At 39.9% G+C, this 14,964-nt stretch overlaps 1 protein-coding gene across 2 annotated transcripts in view; it reads right to left on the reverse strand.

Moving 5' to 3' along the window:
• Positions 1-6,278: 6,278 nt before the first annotated feature.
• Positions 6,279-14,964, reverse strand: part of SKAP2 (src kinase associated phosphoprotein 2) — a 116,608-nt gene continuing 107,922 nt past the window's right edge. For both annotated transcript variants that reach the window (XM_035317721.1, XM_035317722.1), the window contains 2 exons: positions 9,175-9,276; positions 6,279-8,756 (listed from right to left, as the gene is read on the reverse strand). In XM_035317721.1, the coding sequence (XP_035173612.1) occupies positions 9,184-9,276 (93 nt within the window). In that variant the 3' untranslated portion in view covers positions 6,279-8,756; positions 9,175-9,183. The remainder of the gene's footprint in view (positions 8,757-9,174; positions 9,277-14,964) is intronic.

The raw sequence follows: 14,964 nt of genomic DNA on the forward strand, positions 1-14,964 counted from the left end.
CTGTGAGAGGTCACTTAGCACATGCCCCAACCCCAAGGCAGGAGGCCCTATGGTTAAGTCATTCCTGGCAGGTGAGTTCATTCCCCGTAGGTTCTCAAAGTCCTCTGGAAATGGAAATTGCAGAAGCTCCCCAGGCAACCAGCTCGAACGCTTCGCTGCCCCTACCCTTGCAAAGCTTCACCTTGTGCCTGGTCTGCACCTACCTGGGAGCAATGTAAGCCTGTTATTTCTTGGTGTCATCTGATGATTAACATGGTCCCATTTAGCAAACTACGGGTGTAAGGCTTACCGCGAACAAAAGGTCACTCAGGCATTCCTAACATGAGATGGAGCAAACAACAAAAATGACCGGTTTGGGGTTTCTCCTACATCTATGCCCCATATCAGCCACCGTTCACTCTGAAGGGTGCCTGAGGGGGTGAGTAATTAGGCCCCAGGCAGAACAAAGCCGACGATGTGCAGGCTGGTGGCTGTACGAGAGCCGTATTTCCTGCTACTTTCAAAATGTGCAACTCCATTAAGTCCCCAGCATTGGACTTAATTATGAGAGCAATAAATTTGGCCTAGAGAAAATAGAATATACTGGGAGACATGGGGACTGTCAGTGGCCCATATACAGATGTTATAATTCTGTGTCAATATATCCATATAACAAGATAAATCCTCATCATTACACACTTAATCTTCGGCTGAAAGGAGAGAGGCACAGCCAAAGCATTCATCTGCCATTGACAGCTGTCTATAATAAAGGTTACTGAAGACACTGAAAATAGCTGCCCTTATACCATTCAGATTTGGTAGCAAAAGGGTGGGGACAATGAAGCAGATGGGGTCAAACACAACTTTTTATTGCTCCAGCATAAGGCTGACCTACCTGCATTGCTTTTGGACAAGTAAGCCCCCACTAACCCCGGCGTAATCAGAACTCAGCCCAGAGTCTGCAGATCTTCAGTACGTGAAGTGGGAATCAGAACTGGGCAGCACATAAAATACTTTCGTCTTGGTCCAAGAAGTATCTTACACCTCGGAGATCTTCTCTGGGCAGCTGGAGACCAGAACCACCACAGCCATTCGCTCTGTGCTCACAGTACTACCTGTGTTTAAGTGCCACACACAGATGGATTTTGAAGATAAGGAAAAACTACATAGATAAACTGGCATCCTATATCCAGGCAGCTAACTCACTGTTAGGTCTCTTCTTCAAATCACAGAAACTACTTTCCACAACACAAACAAGTGACTTTTAAATCCTTTTTTATTTTTTTTTTTTTTCACATTAGTAAGAAGTTTTAGGTAGGACTTTCAATGAAGCCAAGGAACTGAGTGTTTGCTATTGTCAATAAGGAGTTAATACTGTGCCCTCAAATTAAGATTTATCTACATAGCTTTCATGGAGGTTAAGGGGGAGTCACATGGCTAAATTCCCTTGTTTCAGACTGTACATGCAGAACTGACTCTGTTTTCAAAAAGCATACAGTGTAAAAGACAGAAGAGATTTGTGTCACTGACAATTGCCTACATTTCACATTTTTTGTAACACCGGCAGAAAAGGCAACCCTCAGATTGAGCAGAACATTCAAGAGCCAACATACATAGGAAGGGCAGACGTTAATATGTATTATGATGAATGTAGTCTGAATAGCTATTGTAATTTCAGTTAATACGTTTAGCAAACAGCATGTCTACTGCTATTTTTGGACAAAATTATTGAAATAATTGTCTGAAATATAATTAATTAATAGTCAAACGCTGTTCACCAAATGAAATAAATATGCTCCCAGGAGCTGGTCAGTACTCTGTGCAATAATCCCTATGAGCCACCCTGGCCAGATCGAGACTGAATTGCTGTAACACATATTTCCAGGTTTGAAATGTTACGACACCTAAGCAAGGTATATTTTACAACTGCCTCTTTAATACGTGGAATCTCACCCAGAACATAAAAAAAAAAAAAAAAAAAAAAAAAAAAAAAAAATCCACTGAAATGCATTGTCTTTACCATTCAATGAAATGGACTACTTTTGTGGACTGCATGTGCTTTGTGGAGCTTTCAGCTTGTCCAGCAGACAGGACACATAAATGGGAAAGTATCACATCACAGCCTCATATGCTGTTCTGTCGGATCAGGCTATCATTCAAGACCCTGATCCCCACCTGATGGACAAACATCTGCACAAATTGCTGGCTCACTGACCTCATTATAGACATTCAGTAGCAGTGCTGCAGATGAAGGGCCCAAGATGGTATTGAACATAGATCAGTAAGGATCATTTTCAGCAAAGTGTCAACCATATAGGTCCTCATTCTCTGCTGATTGCTCACGTCTCACACAGGCCACCATTGGTGCAGATTCAGGTTCATTTTCTCAAGGAGATATTTTCTTATTGTCCTCTTTAAACATGAATTTAGCCCAGCTCTTTAAAATTCTGATGTTTCAAGAAGGCACCTCACGGTACATATTCTCCTCTTCATAATTTTGTATAAGTAAATGGACGCATGATTACAGTGAAGACAGAATTTACAATAGAAGTCACGGATATAGCTTAGGAGAAGAGATTATGTTGGACCATCTTTGTAGCCATCCTTTGGACACTAAGTTTTATGTTCTTATATCATGGTGCCCAAAACCACACACAGTGCTGGAGGTGAGTCCACACCAGCGCAGAGCAGAGCAGGACAATCCCTTCCCTCACCTGGCTGGCAATGCTGGGCCTGACGCACCCCAAGGTACGGCTGGCCCTCCTGGCTGCCAGGACACACTGCTGGCTCACATTCATCATCGACCAAAACCCCCAGATGCCTTTCCACGGGGCTGCTTTCCAGCCTCTTGTCCTCCCATCTGTACGTAGAGCCATGTGGGTCCCTGCCAAGTCAGGATATCCTATGATTCTTTTCTGTTTTAAAGTTTCACTCACCTTCTGAAAACATACAAAGACCATGAGAGCAGATGCTTGTTTCCTGAATGCTGCTTTCACAGCAGAGCCAGACACATTAGAGGGAAGGCAATTCTGCTCGTATCTAAGTCACAAGTCGATAATGAACTACAGGTGACCTTGGGTGGCTATCAGAAGGTAGTAAGAAACTGAATGGCAGTAGTACCCCTTCTCAGTCTAGAGGCGAGTAGGTACCCACATCACCTATAATGTGCCAGCCTCAGAAGCACGAAAGAACAAATGGACAGGAACCTGGTTAATTTATAGGCTTTAAGAAACAGCTCTCATACATGATAATTTGGATTACCTTTTTGTTGTTGTTGTTGTAACATAATGGAAATTTAGACACATAGATTACTTCCCCCTTTCATTTTATCCTGGCACCTTGAAACTAAGTCTAAAATTAACTTAAAATTGGGGAGAAAAAAGAGATATTGAAAAAAAATATTTTATTGGTAGAGGCAAACAAAAAATGGTATCATAAAAGACACAGAATGTTTGTTACTAGGCACCTGACATAATGCACTTATAGAACTATCACAGTGGGAAATGGAGGACAAGAGAGATGGGAAGTTACTAAACAAGAACCTTTAAACAAACAGATTTTTTTAAGCTAAAAAAAAAAAAAAATCACCCTCCTTCCCACACATACATGTGCGCTCAGGCCTGGATGCTTTAATTTAACTATAAGGGAAGAATGACAGTCCTCATAGAACAGAGCAGCAGAGAAGGAAGGAGGTCCCTCCGCTTCTCTGATGCCACACAACTGTTCACAGATTTCATCTTTTCCCTTTCCAAACTGAAATAAGCCTCAGAGGCTGAAGACTGCCACTGAATAAACTGCATTGCCCATGCCTGTCAGACTGTCTGCGCGCTGCTCTTCGCATGCTGACCCTATTAGATTTGACTATTAAAAAGCAGCATTGGGCCATGTCAGCTCTTGGGTGGGAGACTGCAAAGGCACACTTCTGTGCTGCTGGCGTTTGAAAGATTGATAATGATCCTGGGTAATACTTTTTCCTTTAACCCAAGCGGTTCTGTATGGGGGTCAGCTGTGTGGTGCTACACACCCTGTCTCATAGCACGAGGTATAAAATCTGAAGTCCCAGTTGCTCGTGGCCATTGAAAATCCCATGGCAATATTTACAAGTATTCATAAAATTACAGCAGATGAAGTAGCCAGACCAGTTATTCTCTTCTGCCAACATAAATCCTCCTGCAGTAACTGAATGTGGGATTTTTTTAATTTTTTTTTTTTTTTCATCTCACAGCATAAACTTTAAAGCATCGTTGTAAAATGCTCATTAGGCATCAAAAATCTTTATGGAGTAGCACTAGCTTCATAGCGGAGGATGAGAGGAAGTTTGTTCTACAGGTTGTGAGACACTGAGACTACTTCAGGATAAAAGCTCAAACCCACCAGTTTGCTGTAGAAAAAAATATTGGACATAGTTTCAATGGCCTCTAAAAAAACATCTGCCCCCACCAGCAGCTTTTCTCAGACTGACTGCACCGCTGTGCTTTATTCTCATACACATTGCTACAAGAAGACACTGGATTTTTAGTGGTTTTCCTGTTAATTAAGTCTTGCTCCTTCCCAAAGGGTGGAAAAAAGCTGGCATCTCCAATTTTAAAACTGACTCGTGTTGATATACCCTTCAGGTATATCATGGATATATTATCTTCATAGGGGTTTTGACTGAGAATTCCACACAGAAAAAACAGAATTGCCTAGATCCCATTACAAAATCATTCATAAACAAATCCATAAAAGGCTATGATACAATGATTTACAGCTTATCAATGCATGGTCTGGTTTACAATGTAAAGGGGGAAAAGAGAAATATATACTCCTTGGCACAACTCAGTTGGCTTAGAAAAGCAGCATCCCTTTGACCTGCCCATCCTGTCACCATCTTGGCCTCCCTTTATTTCTTCCTGTAGTAAGGAGAAACTGGCCAAGTCACAATTTCATTCCAGGAGCATGAAGTACTGCGTTTATAACTCAGCTTAAATCCTTTAATTTAAATCTGTGGTTTGACGTTGTTGGTGTTGACCCCTCACAAAACAACAGGGGATGTAGGGTGAGAAATGCACTCTAAAAAAGAGATATAGATTTGGCAGAGCACTGTTCACTGAGCTCAATGACAGGGTTTTTCCAAATAAAGATGGAATGAAACAGACATCTGTCTGAGAGATGTCAGCTCCAGAGAAACCCTGGTAAGTAAAGGTTTTACAGTTTATCAGTACATTGTGATATGTAAAGTGGAAAGTTGTTTACAAGGTTTCCACGCATACGCTTATTCCCCCAGTTTCCATATTAATAAATTTTTCATCAACTTGAGGGAAAGAGATGAAACATCAAATGGCTCATGCAGCTGAAGTGCACGCCTTTGTCATCTACCTGGGTACTTTCATCCCATGTTTTAATATTTTACAGCTTTCCTACAGATCCCAGTGAGCTTTATCAATCCAGGATTCTCATTTACATCCACAACTTCATTTTTCTTTACCTGTAATTAAAAAAAAAAAAAAAAAATCTGTCTTTTGGCTACAGAGAATTCAGTGCATTTCTTTTGTTTAGTCCAGGTTATGGAAATAATTGCATCTCTTTCAGAAAGAGGACAAAGTATTTGGCAAAAGACATTTTGAAAACTATAGGGCCTGGTTTTGAGCTACTGTTCTGGGAGCCTGATCCAGGAGAAACTGAATTCAACAGTTTCTCAGTTCCAGCAGTTTTTTGATCAGGTTCTAAAGGGTTATTCTTTATCCACCTTCTAATGCTGCATCATTCGCAGACTGCAAAGCCAAAAAGAACGAAGTTCAGTCATCTGGCTTTAAATATAGGATGGGATCTTAATTAGTATTCACATTCAGCTTAATTCCAGTCAACAAAAGTTTTCATCATGAAGAGGGGAGAATAAAAGTAAGCTGATGCACATCAGCTGATCTCGCTGATGGAAGAGCTAGTGCACGCACTACTACTGGAACACATTAATTAGTGGCAGTATGTACAAAGAGGTAAACCCTAACTAGGTGCTGGTCAAATACGTGAACCAGTTATCAGTACATAGAGGTACATGAAAAAATACTGGAGTGGCGTGGTTATATCTGGGCGCCTCTGCTATAAAAAGCATTTGTATTACCCTTACTTCTCTGAATAAATTCAAATGACAGCCCCACTTCATTTCTTCATTCAGTCTGGAGGCCAGATGGCATTAGAATCATTTACTTCACCTTGTTGTGCTTAATTACTACAATCAACACACTATTTTCCAAATTAATCATAACAAAGTAATTTCATTAGTAACACAGCAGGCTGTTGAATTATTAGCATCATAACAGTTTGCAAACAATTAAACTTTATTTGAACCTTAAAAATTTGCAGAGTAGAACATTATTGTAAGATCTAATGGCAGTACAGTACAAATTCAGAACAGAGCAAATAATCAAGTAAAACGCTGTACAAAATATGACTCACAATCACCTTTTTAAAAAATTTGCTGCCTGGCTGTTCACAGAAAGGCGAGCGCAACCTGAGCAAACAATAAAAATCAAGCGATTAGCATTCTCTAACACCGAGATTTGTTTAAGTAGCACTAACGGAGACTTTCTTAGCCAAAAAAGGTTACGGCGTCTGCACAGATTTAAAGCAAACAATCCGCCCGCGCTCCACCGCTGCTTTATTCGAGACACTCGCGGTGCCTTTCCCGAGCAGCTTTCTTTTAGGTCTCGGGTTTTAAGGCAGCTCGTTCACCTCCCCCCCCCAAGCCCGAGCAGGGGGGCAGAGCCCCCGAGCCGCTCCGCAGACAAAAGGCACTTTATTCCTCCCGCTGCCGCCAGCCGGGAGGAGGGAGCTCGGCGGGCCGGGTGCCCATCCGTTGGCGAAGGACTCCCTCTCCTGGAAAAAAGGCAAAAGGCGGCGGAGGGGACGAGGGGAGGGGGAAGGGGGCCGGGGCCGAGCCGGGCTCCTCCCGGTGCTGGCGAAAATCTGCTGCCACCTGCCGCCGCGGGCGCGCAGCGCAGGGATGCGCGGGGATGCGCGCCCCCTCTTCGGGGCCGCCGCCCCCTCTTCCAGCCCCGTTTTGCCTTTTCCCAGCGCACCTGCCCACGGACCGTTCTCGCCTCGGCCGGTGAAGAAGGATTCAGCCCCCAAAAGCTAGGCGGTGGGGGAATCTGGGGTGCCGGGAGGAGTGAAAAGGCACCTCGGGGCGCAGAGGTGCGGGGCGTTAACGAGGGAGAAGGGGGGGGGTTACGGCCGTGCATTAAGGCCTCGAGTTCTGTGCACAAGCCACAACTAGACTTAATAAATTAAAGTAGTACAAGAGCTGAAGACTTTAATCTATCATTTGAATGCGTCACTGATAACGCGCAGAATCAATTGCAATGGCTCTTTTAAAAAAATAAAAAATAAAACTGTACCGTCTTTGATTCCTATTAGGATCCAGTGTACTAGGAAGTACCAGAAATGACCTACAACAAAGCACAGCACCTGAGCTTATTAAAAGGACCTAGCCCTGAGTTTAGGCTAATGTTACCCTTTAACCCAGAGTGCTCCCAGGGCCCGCCTGAAGCGTAAACAGCACCGGCAGCTACAGGGGGACCTGCACAGGCTCAGCAAGCCTCAGACTGGCCTGACCTGCCTCCTTGGCAGATTAAGGGGCTCACAAATCAAGTCTGGGGGAGGATTCAAAAAAGTTGATCTTCCATGCTACTAGTCGAACACATCTCCAAAACGAGAGATTTCATTAACTCTACCTTGTCCAACTCCTTGTTCACAAGTGAAAATATTTATCTACTATTTTTTTTTTTTTTTTTTTTTCATGTTTCAACTGATGCTTTTAGCCACAAAGTCCTGGATTTGACACTAAGAATGGAGGCACAGCCCTTTTTAACTCAGAGCTGAAGATGTCTGTTGAACAACTTGCATCAGAAATTCCACACAACAGGGTATGCAAATTTTACTCTGTGAAAAATGTAAGCAAGGTACAGATTAAAATAGTATTTCACCACTACCACCCACAAAATCACTCATCTGCTTTTTATCTCATGTTGGCTTACCAAAAACTGTTGTCTTTAATACACTGTCTTTGCCAAATTTTCACATAATTCATACCTCCAAGTCACAATGCTATCAGCACAGTATTACCCCACGTAGATAGATTTACAGCAGCAAAAGAGCCAAGCCTTCATTTTGTAGTACCATAACAGTCATTAACATTAACAAAGCTAAATATAGAAGAAAAATAAATCATTGGCTGAAACTAAAACAAAACACCAACAAAAAGACAACCAAACAAAAAACACATTTGGAAGCAGAATACTTTGAAGACTTAGTACACAGAAATTTCCTTTGATTTTCATAGATACTACAAAAAAATGTGCAGTGAACTACTGCATTAAACAGTTAATGCATGTATGAACTGTGCAATAGTTTTCTATTTTTGAAGTCCTGCTTACTTTTTAAATCTAAGTAACAGGCAAACACAGCCAAACTCCCTGAAAGAACACAAACGTATAGCAATACAGAGTGCTGCCGATATGCTTACGAAAAGTGCAACAGGCACTGTTTGACTGCTTGTGCCCCGTATGTTAATTACCATCTATTTCATTTCCTAGCATTACAATTCTATAAAAAGTGACTAAGAAGAACATTTCCGTGGAATTGTGATCCATTACAGTTTTTAATGTTTAATATATACAAGGCAATGATCTGACTACGTTCACTGAAACCACAAAATGTGTATGGGAGAATCTTCTTCCAGAGGTCGGGTCTGTAAACTGCAGCTGCACAGCACTCTTGATTTCAAGTGCAGATTTCTCCTGAGTAGGGAAAGGGAAGTTGAAAGCATATCATTAACAAAAAAACTAAAACATACGTATAAAACTCAGTCCAAATACTTTCCCCCTTCCATAGATTTCTGCACAGATACACACATATTACTAACGTAGCAAAACTAGAAAGCACACCAACTTTGTTTTACCAAATATATATATATACATTTATATAAATAAACATGTGGAAGAGAACTGTAGTTATAAAATACATCATCTTTTGTACACTGTGGTTTAATATTTCATACAGAATCCCAGAAGTGCTTTAATTGAACCTTCAATATATTTTGCCATAATCTTTATGTTAACAGGACTCCTACAAAGGTTCCAGGAAAGAAATACTTATGAAACAGAGAACAAGGGAACATATAAGCCATTACAGAAGATTGGATTAAAATGTACTTACCCAGGCCTCTCAAATATCATACATCTCCATTATGTAGGCTTTAGGCACCAAGCCAATGGTTCCCTTCATTTCTCCTACCCACCAGCCAAATCTATTGTACTCCTAATTGAAAACAATATGCAATATTAACCTTTAGTCTGATATAAATGCAATAGAGTTTTGTATGCAACTCCTTATGGATGCTCTCTCTTATATACAGTTATTATCATTTCAACTGAAAATTAAAACATTATATCTTTTTGTTAGAGGCATTCACATACGGAGTTAGGCAAGGATAGAAGTTAAATTTTAAAAAGGCCTGGCATGCTCAAGAAAATTTCTTAATTATGGCCACAATTCTCTATAACACATACTAAAAATAGCTGACCTCTCCATCCTGTATTCGTCACATATATAAAAAACCTCGTCTTTGTAACTGATATCTAATATCATGATGTTGACATATAGGAATCAGCTGGGATTCTTTCAGTATCGCATGGTTAAACTCTAAGAAACTTACAGTCAACTTATTTAAATAATAATTTGCTCAAATGAGGGGAAGGGAATACTACAGATCTAATACATAACCTCTTTCTACGGACAAAGTCTACTATTGCTTTAGGCCCACAGAAAATTCTACGGCAGATCTCATATGTCTGACAGATGACTAATGTACTTTTGTTTGAAATTTGTTTAGGCTTAGTGAGATAAATATGAAACAAAATGAATTATAATAGTTTAAAGAAATAATATCTTCCAAAAGCAATACCAAGTAAGAGTATTGTGGGATCCAAATTTAATTTTTTTCCTATGAGGTAAATATTTTAAGATCAATCCTAACAGCAGTTCAATAAATTGTAACAGCTGAAATTGCACACACACATAGATTGAGTTACAAATGAAGCATTATTAAAACAGAGACCCCATTCAAAAATGGAATGATTAGTAAGATAGAAATTACTTTGGAACAAACATGGAAAATACAAAATATACAGATATCTCTGATAAGCAACATCTGCTTCCTGCTACGCTGCTCTTCTGATGAGAAAAGCAAAAGGCTGTAGGATTACTGAATTAATGGTCCTACTGAGATGACACTATAAGCTATTATTTTGACTGTAGATAAGTTTTTCGGTTATAAATAGTCAAGTGGAGCTTAAGGGTTAATGGAGTTTCATTACAGCCCGAGCTATAATGATTTGCTGCTGGCATATCTGGCCTGGTGGAGAGTTCTCTAGGGTCCTATGAGGTGCTTAGTGTACTCAGCTCTCCCTGTGCGTAACTGCAATGAAACCTTGTTGATGGCTCACTTTCATGTTGGCCCAGGCTTTTTTTTTTTTTTTTTTTTCCCCTAAGAACATGCAGGCAGGCAGACACACACACACACACACTTTTTTCGTGTTGTGAAGGGCTAAGCACCGGTCTTAAATTAAACGTTTTCTTCCTTCACAGTGCAAACAGAAGTTGGTGATTTAAAAGGTTCCATCCTACTATCCATAAAATACTGCAGTAAGCGTGGCTTAAAGACAGATCATGTAAAAAAAAAAAAAAAAAAAAAAAAAAAGGCAGAAAAACCTTCATTTATAATGCAAACTCATAAACTGGAAAGCTGCAAAAGCAATTCCACTTTCCACTGCAGTATGGACTTGCGGGGATGCATCTGGTCTGAAAGGTGAGAGGTACCTGAGCCTGACTCGCCAGCGAGAAAACTCTAGACAGAAGTTAGGAACTCGTCATAACATTTCCCATGGGGCACATGTTACACCCCAAATCCTTAAAGGTTGAATAATACCCTGACACTGAAGTTTATAATGCTCCAGATCAGCCTGTTTAAAATTTGTATTTTATCTCACAGTACACTGGTTAAATATACAAACTGTATTTCTAGACTGAAGTGGGAAATCGCTGAAAGGAGCAGTGCTCACGTATACTACTGGAATCTTGGCAATAAATCTCTCCAAGAGAAAGAAACAAAAGATTTTAAGCTGTTACATGGAAGTCATGAAGAGCCTGACAAAAGTGATTAAGCAAGTTTTGCTAGACATCAGCCAAAAAAACAAACAATACATGAAATGAGGGAAGTGGCTTAGTTAAGTGGTCATTAAATTGCATATGACAAATGGCACAGAAAGAGCCTGTGGACTATATTATCCATTGAAAATGTTCCACTTAGCAACACTACACAAACTGAGAAATAATTGTTTTTAAAGAAACAATTCAGATACCTCAAATTAAAATTAAGAGTGTGTCGCTGTTTTGAAAACTTTGGTTTTTTTCTGCTTACTAATACACCACTTACTGCTCTGGCACGAAGCTAAGTGAGAAGATGAAATGAATGTTGATGTAACAGACTAGTAAACTAATTTAAGGATTCACTGCAACCATTATACTATACAGACAATATTCCAACATAGAAGCTTTTACTCTATCATTACTATTCTTTGAATGGGCCTCAAGAGCAACATGAATCCCAATTAAACCATCTGCAGTCTATAGAAGTCTGAACAAAAAGATAATACCGATACCTGGTTACAAAGAATATAAAACTTTAATCTCAGGTTTTGGAATAATTGCATAGCAGTCCCTTTTAAACTAATTAAAGCACAGATAGTTTTCTCTACACTCCTAGCCACTCCTTTCTGTCTTCAGTACCATGAAAGAGTGCGTCCCAATCAGACGGGGAGGCAATCCCTCACTCCTTACCTTGAAGTGCCATATAAAATCCAAACTGACATATTGTTTCTATCATTGGTATCGATGATAAAAACTCCTTCATTACAATATAATTAATTCACTGTTGGTGTGAGGTCTGTATGTCTACTATACTGCTTGAGACGTGTAGAAGAAAAGTCTAAAGCCCACATTTGTGGGAAATAAATGCAGAAGAATCTGAAGTCAGTTAGGAGTTTTATTTTAATTCTTAAGAGTTGGGAAGCATGGTGCTTTTGCAAGCATCAGCTTAAGATCTCAGGTACCTCTGGGTCTACCATCTGGTATCCCTCACTGCATGCAGCTCTTAACATCACTGCTAACATAGGCAAGTGACTATACTTCAGAAGGACTGATAAAATAATGAAGAGTCCTTTAATCTACAGGAAACCATTGTAGTCAATTTATAAGAAATATTGCATCCCTTTGTAGGATGTGTAATTATTTTCTATTAATCATGTGCTATAAAGCTACATTATGTGGTTATTCTGTTATCACTAGAAAGAGGCCTGCAGTCAGCTCCTGACAATGTTAGGTAATTACTAACACAAAGCTTCTTTCTCCTTATGTAGAAAGGCTATCAAGATCCAGAGGTGCTGTGATGCTCGCTATATGAAAATAACTCTCCGAAGAAATTCAATAACTGCAAAATGAATTGCTCCGAGGCAAACAGAGGGATGGGAGAGGGGGCTGGGCCAAATCCAGCCACCCTGCAATGAGGAGAACGCACAAGTGTGCAGCCACAACTCCGACACATGACTCCGAGCACATTTGCCATAGCAGGCAATGTTGGGCAGGGGAGGGGGAGGAAGAGGATAACACAACCCCTGGAATACAAACACCACAGTAGTGGAATATATTATTCCAAATAATATAGAACAACCACCCTCACAGACAACCAAATGCTTTCTAAGCCACTTCTACGTTTTCACCATCTGTAAGAGAGTGGCATGTTTGTGTTTTGTCTTGTTCCAGTAGAAATTTATTAACCAAAGTAAAGTAATTTCATGCGGCAACAAGGAACAGGTTATGACTTAACATGCTGGAAATACACCCTCTGTACAGCAACGTTAGAAAAAAAAATGAAAAAAAAAAAATCAGGGTTTAGAGGCTCTTCAGAGGCTCTCAGCTGAACACCCTGAGAGCAGATGCTTCTTATCCCGTTCCACCAATTTCACTGCTCTGATATGTATGCAACTATGACTCCATGAGATACCAGCCTTAAAAGTTTTTGCATTTGCAGAAGGTACAGGAGGTAGAAATACACTGATTTTCACGGGTATCTTTCATATCCAAGATTTATTCGAGTTTGGGATTTTTTTAAACTCTATAGGAGAGGATTTTGATATGCAAGAAGAGAGATTTTTGATATGCAAGAGGATTTCTGTAGCAGTCTCTCTTCTCACCTTTAGAAACAGACCCTCTGAGTAAACGTGGACCCCCAGATGCTTTGCACCATATTAACTTCTACTGACTTCAGCAAAAGTTGAAAACATCTGGTCCTTGTACAATTAGTCCCTATTGTTCAATACATATGGTATGTTGTTGTTGTTTGTTTGGGTTTTTCTTGTTAAAAAAAAAGGGGGGGGGGGGTTGCTGAAAATCATCATTGTGTTTCGATGCCTAGAAGAAAACAATGGACTTGTATTCAAAAAACACACAACTGAAGCGTGTGAACTCAAGATTTTTCTCCCACCCTCTCCCATGGCATTGCAAGTAATATTAACTTACAGACTGAAGATCTGCAAGCCTTAAAACTGAAAAGCAAAATGTATTTATTGCCTTGTTTGGCATTAAAATAAGTAGCCTCTCCTATTGATCTAAAGAAGTGTGGAAAATAGGGAGAATATTTTTTTCAAAGAATATCCAAGGGGACAATTTTAGCAAGGTAATATTTTAAAACACCTCTAATTCATCCAGAAGATTGAAGCCAGCTAAAAAATTTTAGAACTTCCTTTGGTGTAATTGCTGAATGATACACTATCAACAAGGGAGTATTTTTGGCACAGAACAGCATTTTCTCTAAAAAGCAGAAAATGACAAATGTTTTAGATAACTGAATGAGACTTCTTCACAGGTAGAGTTGTTTTAAGACAGCAATAAAATAGTCATCTTTAAGAATATAAGCCTCAGATTTACTGTATGGTAGTGTTATTAGGTTTTATTTCCTACAATGTCATGAGACAAAATAGACACCAATTTGAAAGCTTTTGATCAGAATAAGCTGACTGACTTGTGAACCAAAACTGGCACTGATAGAAAGGCCATTTTATTTTCTCTCCCATGACATGACACCAATATTTTTTTTAATCATGTAGGTAAATGTTTACATATTATTGGTATGCAAACCAACAGACCAAGAGTCACTGTCCTTTAGTCTCTCTTAACTAACCTCCCACTAAAAGGCCTTCACTCTTTTCTTAGTCATGTATCAAGTCTATTTTTCTGTAAGGATACACCAGAAAAAGGCAGAAGGAAATTTACAGCTCAGTAAGTGCATCCACATTTGCATCTTAGTTTTCATCAGAAGTGTCTCACTGAGGCAGATCTCCCAGTACTCCCCACCTCGGCTCACTTAGCAGAGCAGTCTCAGAGCACACAAACTGAATTTCTTGCAGATTAAACTAAACCAGAAGATGCACTTTCATGTGCTCCAACCACTAAGCTAGACTCCTTCCACAAAACCACACCAGACCTATTCTGACAAAAAAGCCTTTTGAGATGTGTGGACACAGGGGCCTCAGTATGAAGTGTTTCACTCTGCAGATCTGCTCCTGTTGGTACACCATGTTTGCCTACGTGGATTGAGGCAGTATGATCGTGAAAAGCAAAATGATCATTGAATACACCTCTGCATACGAACAGTCAGACAATGGCCTGACAAAAAACACGTGGGATTTTAGTATGCCTTTGACATCTTTTTGGGGAAAAAAATACTGAATAAATATACTTTATGATGATTATGCACATAATGTACAAAATGTTCACACTCACTATGAAACAGCTGCACTGTTAAACTGTACTCTATTTTATAAGCGGTAATCCAAGCTATATTTCTGAGATTTCTTTGTCTTTTCACTAAGCAAAAAATAAAGGTTTTGT

The sequence above is a fragment of the Oxyura jamaicensis genome, chromosome 2 (genome assembly GCF_011077185.1).
Source record: "Oxyura jamaicensis isolate SHBP4307 breed ruddy duck chromosome 2, BPBGC_Ojam_1.0, whole genome shotgun sequence".
Classification (NCBI taxonomy): domain Eukaryota; kingdom Metazoa; phylum Chordata; class Aves; order Anseriformes; family Anatidae; genus Oxyura; species Oxyura jamaicensis.